The sequence below is a fragment of the Peromyscus leucopus genome, chromosome X (assembly GCF_004664715.2).
Source record: "Peromyscus leucopus breed LL Stock chromosome X, UCI_PerLeu_2.1, whole genome shotgun sequence".
NCBI classification, from domain to species: Eukaryota; Metazoa; Chordata; class Mammalia; order Rodentia; family Cricetidae; genus Peromyscus; species Peromyscus leucopus.
Window position 1 is genome coordinate 70,208,203 of NC_051083.1, and position 22,462 is coordinate 70,230,664.

Below are 22,462 nucleotides of genomic sequence, written 5' to 3' on the forward strand. Positions count from 1 at the left end.
AGAGCCCATGCAAAACCACAAACAACATGAAAAAGAAAGACAATATGCTTTCTTCTGAAACCACTACCCTAATCATAATAATCCTTGAGAAAAGTAACTTAGCTGATGTACAAAACAAGGCCTTACAGCAGTCATAAACACGTTCAATGAGTTTAAAGAAGATATGAGTGAAGCCTGAAAAAATACAGTTGAGTGAAATAATGAAAACAATTCACTATATGAAAACAGAAACAGAAAGAATCACCAAAGAAAAGGCAAACTGAAATAAAACTTTAAATGAAAGATTCAGGAAGTCAAATAAAAACCTCAGAGGTAAGCCTCACCCACAGAGTAGAGATGGAAGTGAGAATCTCAAGCACTGAAGACAAGACAGAAGAAATGGAAACCTCAGTCAAAGAGAACACTAAATAATAACAATAATAAAAGACAGGAACAAAACATCCAGGAAATCTAGGACACTATGAAAACATCAAATCTGCGAATAATAGGACTAGAGGAGGGAGGAGAAAACCAGGTCAAAGGCACAAAGAATATTTTTCAAAAAAATCACAAATGAAAATTTCTCAAATTTAAGGAAAGAGACGCCTATCAAGGTACAAAAGGCATCCAGATTACCAAATAGACAGAACCAAGAAAGAAACTCCCTGTGGAACACAATAATTAAAATACTGAATGTACAGAATAAAGGATATTAAAAGCCGAGAAACAGAAACACCAAGTCACACATAAAAGCAGGCCTACAGCATAACAGATTTTAAAAATGAGTAACTTTTATTTGTATGAATGTTTGTCTGCATGTATCTTTGTATACCATGTGTGTCTGGTGCTTGTGGGGTCCAGATTAGGGCATTGGATCCAATGGAACTGGAGTTACAGACTTTGATGACACACATGTGAGTCCTGGGAATCAAACATGGGTCCACTGAAGGAGAAGGCAGTGCTTTTATACACTAAGCCTTCTTTCCTGTTCCACTATCTGCCTTTTGTATGGACATACTGAAAGCTACAAGGGCCTGGACTGACGTACTCCAAGTTCTGAAAGACCATAGCTGCCAGCCCAGACAAACACTCTGAGATCTAAAATTACTTACGTACTCTAATGCAGTGACAGTGGGTGACTTTCATGCCCATTCTCATCAATAGCCAGGTAGCCATCCTTCATCATAGGTACCACCAAAATCAAGAGTTTCCTCTAAGGCTGGAAAACCAGAAGACTGATAGGAAGGCTCAACTGCGGGGGTCATGCATTTCTCCCCTCTCCTCATTTCCTTGTCTCTTGCTCACCAAAATTTAGGGAAGGGGGGCTATTCCAGGAAGGTGCTACCTTATACCAAGGCTGGTTTACAAAACAGGTCAAAATAATTGAATCCAAGTGGGATGCACTTAAAACCATTGCAGCCATTGTGCTGTCTGCACGTCCTCTTGTTCGTCCATCTGGACATACCTTCCACTCATCCCTGTGTTCCTGCCCTTTCACCTCGGGAGCTAGCTAGTTTCAGCTCAGCAGTTTGTCCCTCAAACCTCTGACGTGCAGCTGCCTGATTCATATCAGAAACCTCTTCCCTGCGGGTCGCTTCTGGTTTCTTATCTTATCAACACAAAGACTCTAACATCTCCACTTGTTTCTCAATAGCAGCTTCTCAGTCCTCTTCAAAATTCCTTGCCCCTTTGAACACTGGAGCCATTGTGCAACATTTCAACATTCTCACGTAGACACAGAGACAGACAGACTGACAGATACGTTTACTATATGATATCTAATGTGACCTGAAAGTAAATATTATTTAATATTAGAACATAAAAACCTGTGTTCCCCTCACAAGGGTTACCAAGGAAATTTGGAATGTCTGGCAAGTAGCTGACATTAAAACAGCCAAGTCTTGTGAAATTATTTTTCTTCAATAAATTCTGACATTGGAGAAAAACACAAACATGTTCTTCTATATTTCTGACAGCATGGTACTCAAGTTAGACTTTAGTGGAATCATACTTTGTTCTGTTGGTGGTGCCCTAGGTAGCATAAATGGACATTTATTCACATCTCCCATAGAATAATTACTGTGACAAGGTGACACAGTCTGAGAGCAGAAGTCAGAACTTCTCAGCTTCTCGAGAAACAGTTCTGTGTAAATGGGAAAGATAAAAACAAACCCCTGGGATCTTTAGCCAGGTTTGCAGGTAAAGATGGATCATGCAAGTTGGTCTGTAAAGAGGAGAAGGCTATTTTTCCAAATGCAGACACAAAGAAATGTATAAAGACCATGACAATAAGGAGAAGAAGAAAATCAAATTAACACAATTAATCACCTGTAAGGCACCCTAAAGAAATGAAGTGTATGAATCACCTGACAAAGAAGCTCACCATATTACAAAAGTCATAGGTGACTATTGAATTTGAACCAAGAACATGATGTATGGCTAAAAGGAAAATATTAACAAGATGAATGTGATTAAGAAGAATCAACTAGATTCTAGTTACTAGAAATTAAGGAGGTGAGTCATGAATAACAGAACTAAAAAGTAACAGAAGAGTTAACCTGCAGTCTTAAATAGAAGAAAGGATCATGAACTTGGAGATATGTGTTTAAATTATGCAGTATGAGGATAAAAAGGGAAAAATAATAGTAAAGGATGAAGAGAGGGCAAGGGGACTATGAGTATCATCCAGTGAAAAACACATATATGAAAGAAGTCTCATAAAGGCCAGAAGATATAAGAAAGACCATTTAAACTTTTAAAATACAACTATTAATTTGTGTGTCAGGATTGGGCATGCCACAGACTTTGTGTGAACAACTTGCAAAAGTAGGTCCTCTCCTTCCACAATGTGGGTCCTAGGAATCAAACCTGTTCAAGAATGACAGCAAGTGTCTTTCCTGCTGATCCATCTTACAGGTCTAAGATCATTTAAATATATACAGTTACAAAAAATTGTATTATATATTGGGAATTTACTTAGAGAATAGACTGCAGATGCTATCACCACAGAAAAGAAATGACCAGCAAAGGACATATTTCAGTCATTAGAGCATTTGCCTACAGCCTCTGCAAGGTCCAAGATCTAATCCGAGGCTCTGAAATAAACAAAACCAAGAATGATAAATATATGCGATGGATATGCTAACTCTCTTCAATGTACAAGTTTATAAAAATTATATTGCAGAATGTAAGTGTAATAATTTCCTTTAAAAGTAAAATTATTTAGCCGGGCGGTGGTGGCGCACGCCTTTAATCCCAGCACTCGGGAGGCAGAGCCAGGCAGATCGCTGTGAGTTCGAGGCCAGCCTGGGCTACCAAGTGAGTTCCAGGAAAGGCGCAAAGCTACACAGAGAAACCCTGTCTCGAAAAACCAAAAAAAAAAAAAAAAAAAAAGTAAAATTATTTAAAATAACTAAAAATTTATAAGTTCTCAAAGTATGCTGTGCCTATTTTTATAATACTGCACTGTGCCTTTAAACTGTTGGAAAATGTCAAAGATGGAGTACAGGTCTTTGAGCATGTTAGGCAAATGTTTTACCAGTAAGCTCTGTTTACATATAATTTTTAAGTAATAATATCTCTTGTTGTACTTTAATGCAATTTATCCAAGTCATTATAAAAATTATTGAGATTTTTTTTCTTGCTTACCACACATGTTTACTCTAGTTGTCATTTTGAAGGCTACATTATTATTACATGTACTATAATTGTATTTAAACTTCATCAGGTTTAGAATTTTTTAAATTTATTTAATATTTTTATTTTATAATTAACTTAATTTCACATATCAGCTATGGATTCCCCCATCCTCCCTCCTCCCACTCCCCAGCCCTCCCCCCCAATCGAACCCCCATTCCCACCTCCTCCAAGGCAAGGTCTCCCCTGGGGAGTCAGCCCAGCTTGGTAGGCTCGATCCATGGCAGAGCCCCAGGTGGAGCTCTGGGAGTCCAATCGGCAAGGTTTAGAGTTTTTAAATATTAGAGTTTTAAAGTATAATAAAATACCCAGGTGTACCAGTAACTGAATGGAATATTAGTCAAAGATTTATTGAGGTGTAGTTAAGATGCATTATAAATTCACTTGAATAATTTCTATTTTCTTAAGTTTTCTTTTCATTTTTTTTGTTGTCTTAAATTCTACTTACCTGCACTCAAGTTTACTTAGTATGTATTCTTTTATCTCCATGCCAATACTGAGCCAACTGCCAAATTGTCTATGTTAGATGTATTTTCCAATACTATACTTTTATTTATCACTCTAATGCCTACTTTAGATTATTTTATTAAGTACTGGGGATTGAAGCCAGTGCCCAGTGCATGGCAAGCAAGACCTCTACCAACTGAGCTATCCTTCCACCACGCTTTTTCTGTTTTTTAAGATAACTTGTACCTGCTTACTGAAGTTTTTCCACAATTTCTGCTTTAACTTGTTTACCAGATAATACCACCACCTGGCTCTCCTCTGTTTGTGTCAGTAGATTGCCCTTATCACTCGTGTCGCAACGTTCCTGTTTTTTGTATACTGAGGAATTTCCACCAGGTGCCTGGACTTTTTGACCATTATCTTCCTAGGCTTTCTTTCAGTCTTATCTTCTTACTTTAATAGATAGTCATCCACCTGGGCTTAGTAAAGAAGTTCTGAGAGTTTATACAGGTTTATCACATCGCAGCACATCAATGGGGAGCCCATGCCTCTTGAAAACAAGCCTTCCAGGCAACCAAGTTCTAAATGAAAGGGGTTCTAAATGAAAGGGCTTTAGCCTTACGAGAAGTCACTCAGTTTCCCTGCTGCCCAGGCCCAGAAAAAGCTGACCACTGTCACGTTGAGAAGTCAAATATTATCCAGGACCTTTGTTCTGTGTAAATTTCCATTCACCCCTTAACCGGAGATGTGCTTGGAACTTTGCAAACATCTGCCTTAGCCCCAAACCATGGAGTGCACAGCACATTTTAACCTAATATGGTAGTGTTGACTGACTTAAGATCTACTTCTTGTGGTGCAACACTTATCCCTTCCTAAGGAAACTTGCAAAAACAGCGCCCTTTGTTTTCCCTAAGTAAGCTGTACCTTTACCTCAAACACTGACTCAAGGTTGGCTTTAATTACCCTTTTGACCGTCTTGAGGCATCTCTGGAACCACTGTGTCCTTATAACTCTGAAAACTTAACAAGGTTATAGTTTCAGTGATTCTTTAATTTCTATACATTCTTTGATGTTATTTTCATGTGAGCTAACATAATTGATGCTTCTACTAATCTCGTTAGTGCTACCTAAGTGATGGAAACGCAGGCATTTTTAAGGATATCTTTCCTATTATTGCCACTCAATAGACCCATATCTGTAGCAAGGAAAATGGATTCACCCTATTTCAGGGACGTCCTGTTGTGGCTTGATTCTTCTTGATGATCAGCCTTGTTTGATACGTGGAACACAGAACTGTGTAGTGTATAGGACACAGTGAGTGGCTCCTCAGGGAAGTCTGTTTGTTGTAGTATCCTCCTTTAGCATTCTAGCTGGGTGTCTCTTGGAGACAGGGAAAGTTCTGTCCCAGTTAGGAAGGTGAGCACTTCACTGGTTGCAAATTGTTAGTAACAGTTTCTTTCTGGTCGATCTTCCTTGCCAAGTTACCAAACTTTCTTTATGGAACTCTTGGGGAGGAGGAGAAGATCAGTGCTTTTTTCCCCTGTTGTTAGTTTGAGTGTTATATATCATTTAAATTGGGTGCCTGTTCAGTAAATGACAAGTACCTTATGGTTCCTCCAGGCCCTAGATGCTATACCCACATCACCTGTTTTCTACTTTGCTGAAATCCCTTACATTCTCTCCTGTATTGCATCTTTACTTTATGGGGAAGAGAAGGAAGAGTCTAGACAGGCTTGTCCCAAATCTGAAGTCCTAGCTCTAACTTCATTTGTCCTCAAACCCATCAATCATTTTGTAACTTAAATTACCTTTCTAAATGTCTATTTGTTTCTTTTTCATGCTTAATAGTTTTCTATGTACCAGTTTCAACTAAGCATTTTGGGTACTTGATCAAATATAGTTTTATGGGTCATACAGAGAGTCCATAAGAAAACACAGCCTTACTGAACTTCCATATTAAAGTTCCAAACCCAGAGTAGTTATAAATATTAGTTACATATTCCTTCTAAATACAGAGTTATAGTAAGTGGTAAGGCATATTGGTAAATATTTATTACTCTTTAATATTAAATTTTATGGCCAACTAAATAGTAGAAAACTAAGATTTTTTGAGTTGTTTTAAATGTTCTCTTTAGTTATAAATCCATTTTCTTTCATTTTTAGTTAGATGTTTCTTTTTCATAAACTATATGAAAAAAATTTGCAAATAAAAATATAAATTTGTTTTTAAACAAAAGAATTTCTGTCCACAGAATACTCAGTATATTGATTTCTATGTTTTAATTAGTCTGTCTTTGCCAATTAAATGCTATGAGCTGGAAATACATTCTTTTGAGACAATACAGTTTTATCAAAGGTAAGGTTTACTAGTTCTATAAAAAAATCATAAAAATTTTTCAATTACATTTCACTAAGAGTATGAGAGGAAACTCTTTTGTTGGTTTAAACAAAAGATTACTTACTGCTCTTTTCCTAGAACACCCTGTAATCCAAGGCACAGTAAGGTTTCCTGAAATCTGTGAAAACAACAAATGGAATCTTAGTAAGGTATGTATTAACATTGCTTGTAATGCTGATAAATACTAAAACTAAAAGTGTATATGATGTGAAGATAAGTAGATAAATATGTATTCAGAATATATTCCAAATCAAAGGCATCCTTCCCTTACCAATTTAAAGGTCTTTCCCTTGCAGAAAAAAAAATAGAAATGGTGTAAAATTCCCCCCAGAAATTAAAAATAAATGTTTGTCGGGTCCTGTAAAGGATTATGAAAGTATATGGAAAATAAAATGTTTTTTAAAATGTAATGCTCTGTGGATGAAGTGGAAAGGGGAACTTTCTTCAATCCCACATCATCACCAAGCAAGAGATGACACTATAAATGAAACACAAGGTGGATTCACTTTGAACACTAAGCAATTACTAACATAACTATTATTGCAGTTACCTTCTTTATATGAACCTTAGGGATTCAGTGCAAGTTACTGCAACACTGTTTCTCTAAATTGTGTGCCCACTAGTAATCTAGTAACCTATCTTGCTATGCATTCCACCCTTTATCCATCCTTATCACAGAATGCTAAAATGTAGATTGCAAAAGACCACTGAATTAAAGGATATTTTTGTAGAAATAACGCATGACTGTAAAAGGTAGCAAAGGGGAACTTTTAAGCCACATAATCCACATTATGACTCTCTAGATAAGAATGTGTCCAGCAAAATCTGTTCTTTTTGGGTCACAGTCTGGTATTTAGTGTGGATAATGATGTTCTGCAATGTTGCAATCATGAACAGATAGACACATCTTCTGTAGTCTACAAGCATTTTATATCTCAGCAAATGCTTGCCAATATTGTCTCCAAATGTTGAGAAATGTTAACTTTTACAAAAGAACAAAGTATGGTCATAGCTAAGAATATACTTATTTCAATTTTCTGTATAATGGACATGTGAACTTGGCTTAACATAGTAAAAGTATTTTATTCAATGTAAAATATTTCCCTTAATGTACAATAAAATGGTGATTAGCTAAATACTGAAGGTCATGACAGAGTGTGAATAATTGATGTTTTATTTTAAAATAAGTATGGCAAATCAACTAAAATAATCACATTATGTGCTCCACACAAATAGAGATATCCAATTATTTTGAATTGTCACCTTACATATTCCTATTAGTGAGAATAATTCAAGAGAAGCTACACAGAACCTCTAGAAAATAAGTATGCAATCACAAAGAATTATGAATAAAACAGAATCCTAAAACAGTAACTACTAAAGAGTTAGATGATACTAAAATTTTATATTCAACTAACATCTACTGTAATGTATTCTTTAATTCCTTATATTTCTAGCACAACCCAAAACACAGGTAGCCAGAGAACCTAGATTTGGTTTTTAAAATTGAATAATGGTACAGATAAACATTTCTCTAACTTTGAGGGATCTTGTTTGGTACAAGACTGAAGGCAGGATACTCACTAGAACCTATATAGCATGGTACTCAAATGAAATGGGCAACAAAATAAAATGTTATACATAAACAGCCTGGTTTAGAAAATTATGAAATGAATTGACAAGGAGTTGACATGGATCTTACAACTATTTCAGAACTTACCCAGCCAAATGAGTGCTCTGTATTTTAAGCTAGAAAATTTAAGATGTTATAAACTCATTACAATGATGTTGTCATTGTTGAAAGCATTTGGGAAACTTGGAAATGTCAGTTCATGCCTCATCCAGAGATTCTGTCTCATTACTTCACACACCTTTTATTGTAACTAAAAAATACACCCTAGATTAAACATTCATACTATTCACTAAATGTGGCTCAGAATGAATTCTATTTTCCAAAATCAAATTTTAGTGATGATTTGTCATCACTAAAAGCATTTAAAAGAATCCCACAGGTTCTTAAAACAATTGTAAAAGACTTCAAAAACTTTTTGACAAATTGAACATTATTGAAATAAGTAGATATAACTTTCTAAGGTATCTAATTTAAATTCTGTTCAAATGTCTATCAGGTATCTCTCCTATATGAGATCATTACAGGAAATAAAAACATAGGTAAGAACCTAATTTCCTGGAGGGCAAGAACTATGATTTGAAAGGAAGAGATAAGACAGGTACATGAAAGATTTTCATACAAAGAAAACTATAGTAAGAGCTACAATGGATGCCCAATAAAGTAATAGTAGTTCAAAATATGACAAAATTACACCCACTTGTGGATTGGTATCTCAGCTGAACCTAAAAATATTGAGTGGAATACTGATAGAAATAAAAAGAGATATTGCAGGAAAAAAGAATAGTATCATCACCATGGCATAAAAGGATAGGTGTCCAAGAAAATGTCAGTTCAACTCATACTACAAAGGTAGGTTGAAGTCACTTTGTTGGAAGTAGGGAATGCCATATACACCTGAATCTAATTCTTCAGGAACTATGGAGCTGTTGAAATATTCTGTTATGTGGCAGAACTGTATTTTGTATATTAGGAAGTTTAACATGCCTCTGCGTGTATAAGAAGTACACAAACTTGCATATGAATTTGGGCAAGAGGTAATACAGGCTTGAAACTAAGACAGGAGGAGTAGTAAAGGAGAGGAGAAATGAAAAAGTACTACATTCAAAGACAGATCTTACACATGAGACAGGAAAGAAGTGGATGCTCAGGAGATGACAAAGGGTTCAGTGACCATCATAAAGCCACTTCCTAGATAGGTCAACCCATTCAATCCAACCAAGAATTCCAATTGTAATGCAAGGAAATGCCTTCTGTTGGAAAACTATGTCTTATGGCTAAGAATGGATACATTTAAAAAGACACAATTGCCTGGATATAAATTAGAATTACATTGTGTGTGCAGTTGAGCATGGTGAATCCAAACGCAACACACATTTCATGGAAAATCATGCTTACACTTGAAACTGATGACGGATATCAATATATGATTTTTAAATCATTTTGAAATTAAAAATTATTTCCTTTTAGAGAATTTAGATCCTATAAATGCCACATAGGAATCACATGCTAAAAGCATTAACTTGATTCTAAAAGTAATTTAGTTACTGTTGGTTAGTGTTTCGTCAACTTGACATAGACTGAAAAGAAGAAAGGTCAATTGAGAAAACATCTACAAAGGACTGGCCTGTGGGCAAGACTTTGGGGTATTTGATTGACTAATGGTTGGTGTGGAGGGCCCAGCTCACTGTGAGCAATGACACTCCTGAGTTGTGTTGGAGAGTAAGTCAGTAAGCTACTTTCCTCCATGGTCTGCTTCAATTTCCGCCTTCAGGTTCCTTATTGTGTTCCTGGCCAAAATTCCCTCAATGATGGATTGCGATGTGGAAGTATAAGTCAAATAAACCTTTTCTTCCCAAGTTGCTTCGGTCATGGTGTTTTATGTTGGGGTATTATTGTGACAGACCTGACCATTTCATTCTTGGGAGGATGGTGATGTATTTTGTGACAACACAGGGCTGGAAAAGTCATTGATTACTCAGAGCTTAATGAGCTGTTCTGTGGTCACTTGAAAGATAATGCTGAAAAAAGATGAAGAGAACGGAAGCCTGGCTTGCTAAGTTTCAGAGGGAAGTTTTGAGATCCTGTAAAGACTTTATCCAGGCCATTAAAGTAATATTTTGTTACAAATACATGGTGTTTTCTCAGCTGGGGCTGAAAAATCAGATGTGATTAACAAGGGACCAGCACTAGTACAATGAAACCATTGCTTTACTGGGACAAGCTGGTTGGCTTTGGCTGAGAGGTCAGCTATGATAAATAGGATACCAGCATCAATGAAGGAAAATCATTGGGGAACTGTTCCCTCAGATTCAGCACACAGAAGCTGTGGTCCAGAGGATGACAAGGTTGCATCTCATGTTGGCAGCCAAACTTAGTAATGTGTAAGAATCTCTCACACTGCTTCTGAAGACATGAAGTAGCCCTGGAAAGCACTGAGGCTCTGCACTATGAATGGTCAGGAGATGCCATTGGTGAAGATAAATCCTCAGTTGTAGAGGAAACCCCAGGACTGCTGGTATCATGGGGAAATGCCAAGGCTTAGAACCAAGTAACAGGGTTGGAGTCCCTAAAGAGAGGCTGGGAGTTCATTGGTCAAGGTGCAGCATGTGGAGACCCCAGCATTTTGGAGATGCCAATACCATGGGATGACCACCAAAGACAGCTTTAGAATGGAGCTAACCTGAGCCTACGAAATGAGCAGTGTGCCTTGTGGGTGGCAGAACTGGAGAAGTGGAACTGCCCAGGTTCTGTGGAGCCCAGAAGATCTTGAGTGAATTCTAGATGTGGGACATTCAGTTAAAGGATTTCATTTACATTGCTGGGTGTTGGTTTTGTGTTACTTTGATTGTGACTATACATTTATTGTTATTTTGTAGAGAAATAAATATTTAGATTTCCTTATTTACAGTTACAACAGCATGAATATTTTAGCAACTTCAATATTTTAAAGAGACACTGAGTTTTCGAAGAGAACTTGGCTTTTAAATTGCTGTTATTTGTGAAGACGGTGGAACTTTAAAAGTTACACTATGTTTTATATTGTACTATTAATAGTACTATGACATTTTGCAGACAAGAAAGAAAAGTGTATGGTTTAATAGTGATGTGTTTTTTTGTGTGTCAAGCTGACAAGGGTCAGTTAGGTTAGTTTTGTCAACTTGACACAAGCTAGAGTCATCTGAAAAGAATGAATCTCAATTGAAAAAAATGCCTCAATAAGACTGGTCTGTAGGCAAACCTGTAGGCAAATATATAGGATATTTTTCTTGATTAATGTTTGATGTGGGGGAGCCCAACTCATTGTGGGTGATGCCATCAATGGGCAGATTGTCCTGGAGCATCTAAGAAAGCAAACTGAACAAGTTAGAAAGAGCAAGCCATGGTCTCTGCTTCAGTTGCTGCATCTAGGTCCTTGCTTGAGTTCCTGTCCTGACTTTCCTTAGTGACAGATTGTGATATGGAAGTGTAAGCCAAATAAACTTTCTTTCCCAAGGTGCTTTTGGGCCCAGTCTTTATCACAGCAAGAGAAACCTAATTATGGCAGCTATAAAGAATTCTATACACATGATGTACACCCTATTTTTAAAATTTCGAATCATTTTATGAGTACACTCAAGTTACAACCTGAAATATGTTTTATTTTATGTGATTCAGGAAAATTGAAAATTTATTAATTAGCATTTCTTTAAATGCAATTTGATGAACTGAAACAATTAGGCAATAACTGTCTCTCAACTGTAAGAAATTCATTAATCAATGTTTTAGCTTTCTTTCAATTGTTCTGCTACTAGCTGAACATCAATGCCTGACAATCACAATGCTTAATTGGCAGAGTTCTAGGGGTTCTTTTTAATTATAAGATATATAATATGAGAATACTGCTGGGCATATGATAAGTCAATAAATATTTTTTACTTGATTGAATTGATTGAAACCTTCACTGTTCATTTGCTATAACTTCCTCAAACAATAAAATGACAAACATGACAATACACAAAAGACTCTTTTACAGAATAAGAACATAGGAATAGGAGAGGAAATTGCTTGTGGTTGAAAATAACATTTCTTTTATATATATTTATGTAGCACGAATCTTAAAAGGTCCTATTAATACAAACAAACCCAGAGCAAAGTATTGGGGTGATTGTTGAAACATCAGAGAAACAGAACCAGCCATAGCTAACCTCACCTTGCCAATTCCTCAGCTGATCCTGTTTCCTCAGACTGGAAGCCTCTGAGTCCTCATCCAAATGAATCTCAGCTGAACTGCTGCTGAAAGCCTAAAAGCTTAACCAGACTCTAGTTCCTGGTCCTCATGCCTTATATACCTTTCTGCTTCCTGCCATCACTTCCTCGGATTAAAGACATGTGTCACCATGCCTGGCTGTTTCCAGTGTGGCTTTGAACTCACAGGGATCCCGATGCATCTCTGCCTCTGGAATGCTAGGATTAAAGGTGTGTGTGCCACCATTTTCTGGCCTCTATGTCTATCTAGTGGCTTTTCTGTTCTCTGACCCCAGATACATTTATTAGGGTGCACAATATATTGGGGAACACAATATCACCACAATATATATATTTTAAATTAGCACACAAAGTAAAAGGTTTCCATATGGCATTTTATACATACTTCATTTTTGTTGATTTGATGTAGGTGAGAGCACATAAGCAGAACTTGGGAGTCTGAGGCAGGAGGATTGCCTTTATAGGCAGCTCCAAACCAGCAAAGGCTAAATATTGAGTTTCTATGTCAAAACAAACAAAAAGGAAAAACAAGTAGTAAAGGACTAAAACAGCATTGTGGCAGCTCTGAAAACCTGTTGAAACCTACAGAAACTAAGCAAAATGACTAAGAAAATGCCATGGTAAAAGTAGCAGCAAAATGCATGGCACTTTTATTGACCCATTTTAGACCAACATTTTTAGTGTGACATGACATGACTTGAAGGTAGTTTTGGCCCAATCCCTAGTTTCCTCTGTGAACAAGATGCAGACTTCGTTTGATTAAAATTTTCATTACTGTAATGTGTCTCAGGCTGTCTGAGGGATTGGCCTCCTTATCTATGAATTGGAAGTTCAGACAGACAAAAGTGTGCAGGTGAGCTCTCAGGCTAGAAGAAATGGTGGGAACCAGTGGACAAGGGTTGTGAAAACATTAAGGAGAATGATGATCCACAGAAATGTGGAGAAAGATATTAGTGATTGAGAAATAGAATAACTAATGGCTCCTCAAGAATCAAGAGTGAGACTCAGACAAATTAAAATACTTTAACATAGCCACTAAAATAGAGGAACTGTGAAATATGCATAAGGACTCAGTGGAAACCTATGAAAGGAATAAATGACCTGAAAACACTATGCTAGACTGATCAGTGAAAATATTATGCTAGAATGACCCATGAATGTCTCCATGAAGCAAGAATGCTAAAACTAGAAAAGTTTATTCCTCCCCAAATTATCAATATAAAAAAACATAGTATATGAAAAGAAACAGGACACGTGTCCATTCAGAGAAAGAAAATAAATCTAACAAAATATTCCAAGAGAATCTGCAAGTAGTGGGCTTATAAGAAAAAAAAGAATTTTAAGAAATTATTTTCACATTTTATTTAGACTTAATGATGATCATGAAGCAAAAAAATTCCTTTTGGTAGATATACAAAATACAAAAAAGGAATAAAAACATATTAACAAAAAATGTAAATTATGAATTAAGACATCCAGGCAGGAAGTAGAGAAAGGAAGTGCAAACTAACAAATCAGAATAGTAAATCCTACCTGTCAACAATTACTTTAAGTGTAAATGAACTTTATTCTCTAGTCAAAATATAGAATGGCTGAATTGAGAAAACAAAAACAGCATTCAATAATCCCTTGCCTACAAAATACTCATTTTAGATTCAAGGACACCCATATTCTGCAATTAAACGCATAAAAAATGTACTCTATACAAGTAATAAGCAAAAGATAACCGGGGTATTTACTTTTAATATACATTAGTTTACATTTAAGATAGGGCCTAATTATTCAGTCCAGATTGGCCTGAGACATTTGAAAGTCCTTCAACAAATGGTAAATATTATCATTCTTACAATTAATAACACTTTCAGGAAATGGTAACATGTGCCTATAATTGCAACTCTCAGGAAGCAGAGGCAAGAAGATAACAAGTTTTAGATCAGTCTTGTCTACATACAAGTTCAGGCCAACCAGAGCTATGTATCAAGTCCTTATGATAATCAATCAATAATAAAATAAAACACTAAAAGAGTAAAAACTGAAGATGTGTAAAGTGAGGAGGATATTAGTGGTATAATTCAACATTACATTAAGTATACTTTTTGGTAAACGGCAAACAGAAAAATGAAGTAACTACTAATCATTATGACTAACTTCCTCTTTGTTAGGGTCAGATGCTAGGAAAGGTACTTCCAGAGTTTCATCATTTTTTTTTCATTTTTCTTCCCCCACCTTTACTGTCTCTATTGTTTTTATTTTGAGACAGGGCCTCACTATGTAGCCCTGGCTGGCTTGGAACTTATGTCAATTAGGATGACCAGGAGCTTGATGATGAGGGATGTATACCACTAGAGTCAGCTATTGCTTTCCACTTTGAATTATAAAACGGTAAGGTAGAGAGAGTCAGGAGAAAATGGTGTCTTAATTTAGGAACACCCTGGTAGCATGTTTCCTTCAGTATTGTGGTTGAGCAGATAAGGATGTCTGGCCCGTGGCAAGGAAAAATAGCAGACATATATACCTTCTTACTCAAATTCTAAAAATCATATTTTTTTAGGGAGAAGATCATAAGAAAGCTTCTGAGGTAGACTTATACTTCACAGTTAAAGAGATTATCTGAAACATACCTAAACAAATGAATATGTAAAACAGTAAAAAAATAATATGGTTTTGTTCCCAGGTCTAAAGTTTACTGAAGTCTTACTATGGATATATCTTTTCCAAATAAGTGCCATACAAAAGATGATTTGATTAATGGTCAACTTCAATCTGAATCAGGCATCTACTTTTAGACAAATCAGTTGGCTAAACTACAGCAAGCTCTAAGTTCTTATTCATTTACTTCTGTATCCAAGGAAGACAATTGGAAACATAGCCCAATTAATCTTATTTCAGATGTGGGAAATGTTATGCTTCATATAAAAGTACCATTTCTTGAACAACAAAAAAAAAATGATGTCCATGGTAAGATGCTATTAAATGACTATCATCATTTTAGAACTTGATAAACACAATACTACTCAAGGTATTGACAACAACCCATCATTTTCAAATAAAAATCTCAAATTAATTAAAAATATGAGTTGTGATATAGGATGTAATCGAACTGTACACAACCATCATTTTTAAATCAAGCATGCCTTTAAAAATCTTCAAAAAATAAATTTATACCTTACCTGGTAATTGTTTTGGTTTTGTGATAACCTCAATTGGTTTGATGATACAAAATGTGGAGAAAAATTACTCCGTGATGGATTAGTATTACTGTACATAGTACTAGATGGAGTATGCAATGAGGTCCGTGGTGTCAAATGGTAGTCCCTATTCTGATACAGTACATTGTCTGACAAATCTCTAATATTCACCATTTGTGAATTTGGCAGGTTTCTTCCTGGTCCAGGCAAAGTTGTACTTTGGTTCTCAGCTCGAAGGGAATTACCACTTTCATAAAACCTTGTGTAGCTCGTTATCTGTGCTCCCATTGATGCCAGCTCTTCTTCTCTGGCATATTCATCCTCTGCATCTCCAGTCTCCATCGCAATGGACAAAGAAGTTCCTTCTGCTGAACCAGGCTTCTGTGTGGTATTTCCTCCCAGAATTCTCTGAGGGTAATCACTGACTGCTAATGAAAAAACTTCCCGAATTTCCAAGTTTTGTGTCCTACAGTAAGGGTCTCTAACAGTTGGCTTTTGCCCACATATGTTATGCGATGCCAAACCTGCATGTTCAGGTTTATATGACCTTTGAATACCAACTGGTTCAATTTTGCAAGGTCGGTGGCACACAGATGGCTTTTGAGGTACTGTCATTTCAGAAGCTTGCACCGGAGAGCTTCCATAGTTTTTCTTCGTGTGATTGTACACTGAGTTTCCAGCATTTAGTACGCTTGTCTGTCTTGACAAAATAATTGTCTTTTCCCCTAGGAGCACAGAAGCATTTTTACAGTGTGCTACTTGTCTTTGAACAGGAATGTGCAATTGAAATTCAGTGTCATTTTTACTGGCTGGTTTCTGAATAGGAATTTTATGTGCTTCTGTAATTTGTGTATTTGTATGCTTTGCTGTCCCTTGCTTACTTGATGAGCTTGCTGGACTGTATATACCAGTTACAATGACATCATTATTGGCAGAAGTCCAAGAAGATTGCTGGCTTGAAGGCCGGGCAATATTAACTACATTTCTAACTGTAATGTCTGGAGCTACCAGAGAAGTACCAGAAACACTTCCTGCTGTTCCTGATTCAGAGTTCTTACTACTCATTTTTCTTCGCTTATTGCCAACCCACGTCTGAAAGAATAAAAAAAAAATGACAATATGATAAAAGGTAACAACAAACTTAGAAAAATCCATTTCTATGTAATAAAGTATATTATTGTCATAAAAACAAAGCCTACATGTGGGCAAAAGGAAAAGATCCAATAAAAGACAAAATTACCATTACCAAAGTCTAAGAGCAAACATGATTAAGTACTCATTAAATAAAATACATGAGAACCTTAGTAAGAGCACATTACTCTTTGCCATAAGATCCACCCAATTAATATGTACCAAGAATTGCAAAAAATTTCAGAATTCTGAAACTATTTATATCTTTTGACCTCTTAAATACATTTCCAGGAATATATCTTAAAAATGCAATTATGGTTTGACCAGTTTAAGTCTCTGCATTTACCACTGCCCACGGCAAAAAGGAGCTTCTCTAACCAAAGATGATGAGAGCACTATTCAGAGTAAAAACATAGTTATTTAGACAGCAATTTGATGAGGACATAGTGTCCATTTTGCAAAATAATAGCAGTAGCTTTAGCTTTCCCATTAGGGCTGATGACCTTCCCAGCCATGTGATTTTGACGAAGTTTACAGTACCAGTAGTGGATTGCTTTCTGTAGAGCAGGACTAATATCTGAGAAGAGAGTGCTTTGTTACCCTCTTAACTGACTTGAGCCCACCCTTTACTCCCCAACCTATAAGCAGATAATAATATCCATGGGAAAGAATCACCAGGCCCCAACCATCCCTGGGGATCTATAGGCAATTGATAGCTTCTAGGGTAAAGGGAACACACTTTTTTCTTTAGTGCCACAGCTCATTTCCATGAGCCCATGCTCCTGTAAATAATTCCTTACCTAGTACCATGCAAACAACCTTAGTGGAACTCAAAGTCATCAAAAATTGATAGAAGAAGAGAGAGACATACAGAAAGAAATTGAAGAGCATGGATGTAGAAATAGGGCTAGGTGGGAAGAGGAAGGGAATCATCAGGAGTGCGAGGTGAACAGGAGAGAGTAATGGGAGGTGACTATGATCAAAATATAGTATGTACATGTATAAAAATGCCATGATACAATTCATTATTATACATGATTAATATATGCTAAGAACTAGTAAAATGTAGGCACAGATGTAGACGAAGTTTGTAGTTAAACATATTCATTATATATCTATTTATAATATAAAAAATGAAAGCACACTAAAGCTCAGCTCTTTCAACTCATTAGAAAATTATATTCTTAATCAAATGTGCATTCATAATCATCAGGCTTAATGACTTCTATCATATGGATAAGTATAATAATGTGGTTAATTTCATACTACTAGCTATATTATTTTCAGAAATATTCATTATTATATACTCCATTTTGCATACATTTTTGTGTTGGTGGTTTGTCATGCAATAGTAAAAATCTATTATTTTCTAAGTGCCCTCCAACATATGAAAATTTTGTTTACCTCAAACCTCCAGTTTGAATCTTCTGTAGTTTTTTCTAACCTGAGAATTACTAAAAGGTAAATGATTGCTGATTTGATTGGATTTCAATGGTTGCTATATTATTTTGATAGATCTTATCATGCATTACATATACCTATTTTCATATTGGGATATTCGCCTTTTTTTAACTGATTTGTAAGAGAAATTTTCTATAAAGGTAGTAACTTGGTTACATAATACCACTTTTTGGTTTATTATTAATTTATAGTAGTTATTTACTTTTTTGCACTTTACCTAAAAAGTTTTATGCAATGAATATATTACTTTTAAAAATAGAAAAAAGTAATGAATAAAGGTAATACAATACATTGGCATTTAGGATTTAATTATAAAATGCATTCTTCTATATAAGTAATTTATTACAATTACCTTAGTATAATTTCCCTGAATCATAGTTTTTCTTAAAACACACAATAAAAATATTGCATTCCATAATATGATTATGCAACTTTATATTAAAAAATTCATGTCATATGATAAACTACTAAAACACTATTATCTTTTAGGAATTAAACAAAATAAACGAGTAAATGAAAATCTTAAATAAACTAGTCTCACACATAAATGATGTAAGAATTATTTTTGCAAATTTTTAATGATGTTCATCTAAAAACTTCATAAATCATCCAATTTTCAGTGTTTACACAATGTATAGATAACATTAATTTTGCTATAATATTGTATGTACTAGATTCTGCAATGACTATTCTTTATATATTTTAGTAGGTGCTACAGTTTAAATTATATAAATGAAGAAACCAATGTCCAAAAATAATAGCTTTGGGAAAGAAACCTTGTCAGCAAGTAGAAAAATCTGCTTGATCTCTGGTGTATTCTTCTAACATTACCTCATATGCAGTGACTAGAACCTCCTGAACCAGTTATCCATTGACTGTCTTACTTTTATAATTATATTTTTAATAAAGAAAGTATTCATGAAACTGTGATGTTCCCCTTTGCTTCACATGACATAGTGGGAATTTTAAACTCACTCTGACTTGCTTGAATAGGAGGAGCAGGATCTACAAGCAGGTTCTGAAATATGTGTAAGTACAAATATCACAAGTGAAGAAAACTAAGAAAAAACTCTTTGGATAAACATAACTTCCCAAAAGGTGAATTTCATAAATATTTAAAATGTTTCCAGCTTTTTAATTTAAAAGTGTATAAGAATTATGTATTCTTACATTACAAAATATACACCACTAAACTTAAAAAATATTGAAGAAAATAATGGTGAATTGGTAAAATTGAATCTAGCAACTATTATACCTAGTAGCATCTCTGGTCTTACTTACATAATTTTATTGTTTACATATATATGTATGTTTACATATATACAATATATTTATATATAATATATATTATTGTTTACATATATAGCTGCATATTATAATATACATAATAGCATATATAGTTTGATATATTATGTATACAACAAAAGAAAAATATTACATACATATGAAATTCAGCTATCTTGCAACCCAGAAACCTCATTTGTCTGAAACACAATCCACACAGATGCCATAAGATTGATGTAGCTCATTAATACAGTGACTATTATACTTGTAGCACTTTCTCTGATTTTACACATACTTTGAACAAATAAAGTATCATACTTTTCTACAAATTAAAAATAAATGGAAGTGGAATTTGTAGTAATAGAAGTTCTTGATTATAGGGCTCCCTGATAATACTTAAAATTATTCACTAAACATTGCTTATTAAAAAGCAGGGGGAAAGGATGCAGGCTCAGTCGCTGAGCAACTACTAAAGGTGAATATATGTGTGTGGACAAGGAAATGGAGGTAGCCAAGTTAAGATTTCCCACTTCCTGGATTCCACTTTACATTCTTGTTCCTAAAAACCCATTTGGTGGTGGTGGACGTTTATATTTGCATTTCTTTTTATTCATTTCCAAATCATGAAAATGATTTATAGTTCTGGGTAGTGTGGAAGGCAGAAAAATAGGTGGAAAGGAAGAGAATACTAGCAGACTGGTAGGAAGAGAACATGGAGCTGACGAATATTAATCTCCAGTTAAAGAACAGAGTCTAGGGGAGGTATGGTAGTTAGTCTTTATAATTGCTTTTGTGTCAATGGGAAGACTGAAGGCATGAATGACACCTTTAAATAACTATAGTTCTGAGTAAGGTTAACATAGAATTATTGGCCCAGATTTCTGGATTGTATTTGTAAAGTTAGAACTTAGTGTCAACATAATTTCTGGAGGTTTGTACGTTCTGACAGAGAAAAGTCCAAATCTAACCTATCTTAATTTGAGTAGTAACAGAATTCAGGACCACAGTATAGTAACTCTGCCTTGACTGTAGAATTGGGAGATTATAAAGTATTTTTGAACTGTTATGACAAACCACACATTTAGATGGATCTGATGGTATTCCTGCATGTGCAAAACAGTGATCACATCGTGTTTCTTCATGTATGACACATCTTTAGGAAGGATATTATGTAGTTAGCTATTCATTAGCTTCCATTGTGAAATTCTCACAGTGATTTAAGAATCTAAATTTTTCTCATTCATACTACTTTATAGAGGCTTTATTTGCTAATTGCTTTGTTGGTTAATAATATGTGATGCTATATTAGTAGGATAAAGGAACAGCATCATTAGTCTGTTTCAGAGGCTGAACCACAGATCAATATTAATTAATAAGATGTTCAACTCAAAGTTTTCAGGTGGTTTCCCAAATGATTTATTTGTATACCAGCCCCATGAAGTGTTATATTTCTGAGTAGAACCTTTAATCATCCTTCTTATAGTTTTAGACCATTACCAGATATAAGATTTAAGTGGAATATAGTAGGCAGTTGAACAATAGTTAAAAGCAAATGAGTATTAAAGTTTAGATTTACTTTTGAAAGATTACTATTAAAATAGAAAACCATCTGGGGTATGTATATGTGCTTGCTTATATGGCTACTAAATAAAACACAATGACCACATAAGAATATCTCACTTGTCATGGTGACTCCATGTGCAAGGCAATTGCTTTTTAAATCTTGGACATTTGATTTTCCTGTTAGTTTACATATTTGTAAATTTCCTTTATACAGAGTCTCTAGCCCAGGATAGCCTATGTAGACAAGGATAATATTGAAGTTGTGACCCCCACCCCTGGCTGCCTTTACTTCCTTACAGGTATTTACCATCCCACTCAGTTTATGTGGTGCTGAGGATAGAACCTAGGGTTATGTCCATGCTAGGCAAGTAGTCTACCTACTGAACTATGTTTCCAGCCCAATTTTTAAAAGTACCAGTAAATAAACTGCACTTATACGTCTGAGATACATTTAAATTACATATAGAATTACTAATCTTAGTAGTTTGTTTTTAAGTTAGATGTATGATTTCTTTTTCTTTTGAGACAGGGTATCATGTAGTCAGGCTATTCTTGAACTTACTATTGTAGGTTCTTTTTTTTTTTACTCTTTGGGGCCTGTCAACCAGCTCCCAAATAAATACATGGAGACTTATTCTTTCTCATGAATGCCTGACCTTAGCTTGGTTTGTTGCTAGCCAGCTTTTCTTAAATTAACCTATCTATCTTTTGCCTCTGGGTTTTTACCTTTCTCTATTTTATATGTCTTTCTTCCCTTCTTACTCCATAGCTGGCTGTGTGGCTGTGTGGCTGTGTGGCTGACCCTTGGCATCCTCCTCTCCTTCTTTTCATGCTCCTCTCCTCGATTTCCTATTTATTCTCTTTGCCTGGCAGTCTCACTTATCCCTTTCCTGACTAGCCATTGGCCAGTCTACTCCTTATTAGACCAACCAAGTGTTTTAGACAGGCAAAGTAACACGGCTTCACAAAGTTAAACAAATGCAACATAAAAGAATGCAACACACCTTTACATCATTAAAACAAATGTTCCACAGCATAAATGAATGTACCATATCTGAAACTATATTCCACAACATACTATATAGTACAAGATGAGCACAAATTTCTAAACACCCTGTTTCCACCTCCCAAGTACTAGGTTCACAGGTGTGCATAACCATGCCCTGCTGCTTGAATTGGTGCTTTAAAATAAAAACTGTATAGTATAGACAGCAAAAACGTTTCACAATTTACTGAAATAAAATACCTGGGATGAATTTTGTGGGAAGATTATAATTTCAAAGGAAAAAACTTTTTCCACCTAATATTAGCAATAAAGTTCCTATTTTAGTCCTGAAGAATTCTCATTGCACACTTAATGCTTGTGTTTTTATTAGAGGGTTTCATGAAGGCCAGGATGACCTCAGCATGCTCTGTAGCCAAAGATGACCTTGGGCT

The 22,462-nt window shown here is 35.3% G+C and overlaps 1 protein-coding gene across 2 annotated transcripts in view; it reads right to left on the minus strand.

The window, feature by feature from the left end:
* Hdx (highly divergent homeobox) overlaps window positions 1–22,462 on the minus strand; it is a 114,138-nt gene that overhangs the window by 68,358 nt on the left and 23,318 nt on the right. For both annotated transcript variants that reach the window (XM_028884581.2, XM_028884582.2), the window contains 2 exons: window positions 15,569–16,678; window positions 6,585–6,638 (listed from right to left, as the gene is read on the minus strand). In XM_028884581.2, coding sequence (XP_028740414.1) covers window positions 6,585–6,638; window positions 15,569–16,678 — 1,164 coding nt within the window. The remainder of the gene's footprint in view (window positions 1–6,584; window positions 6,639–15,568; window positions 16,679–22,462) is intronic.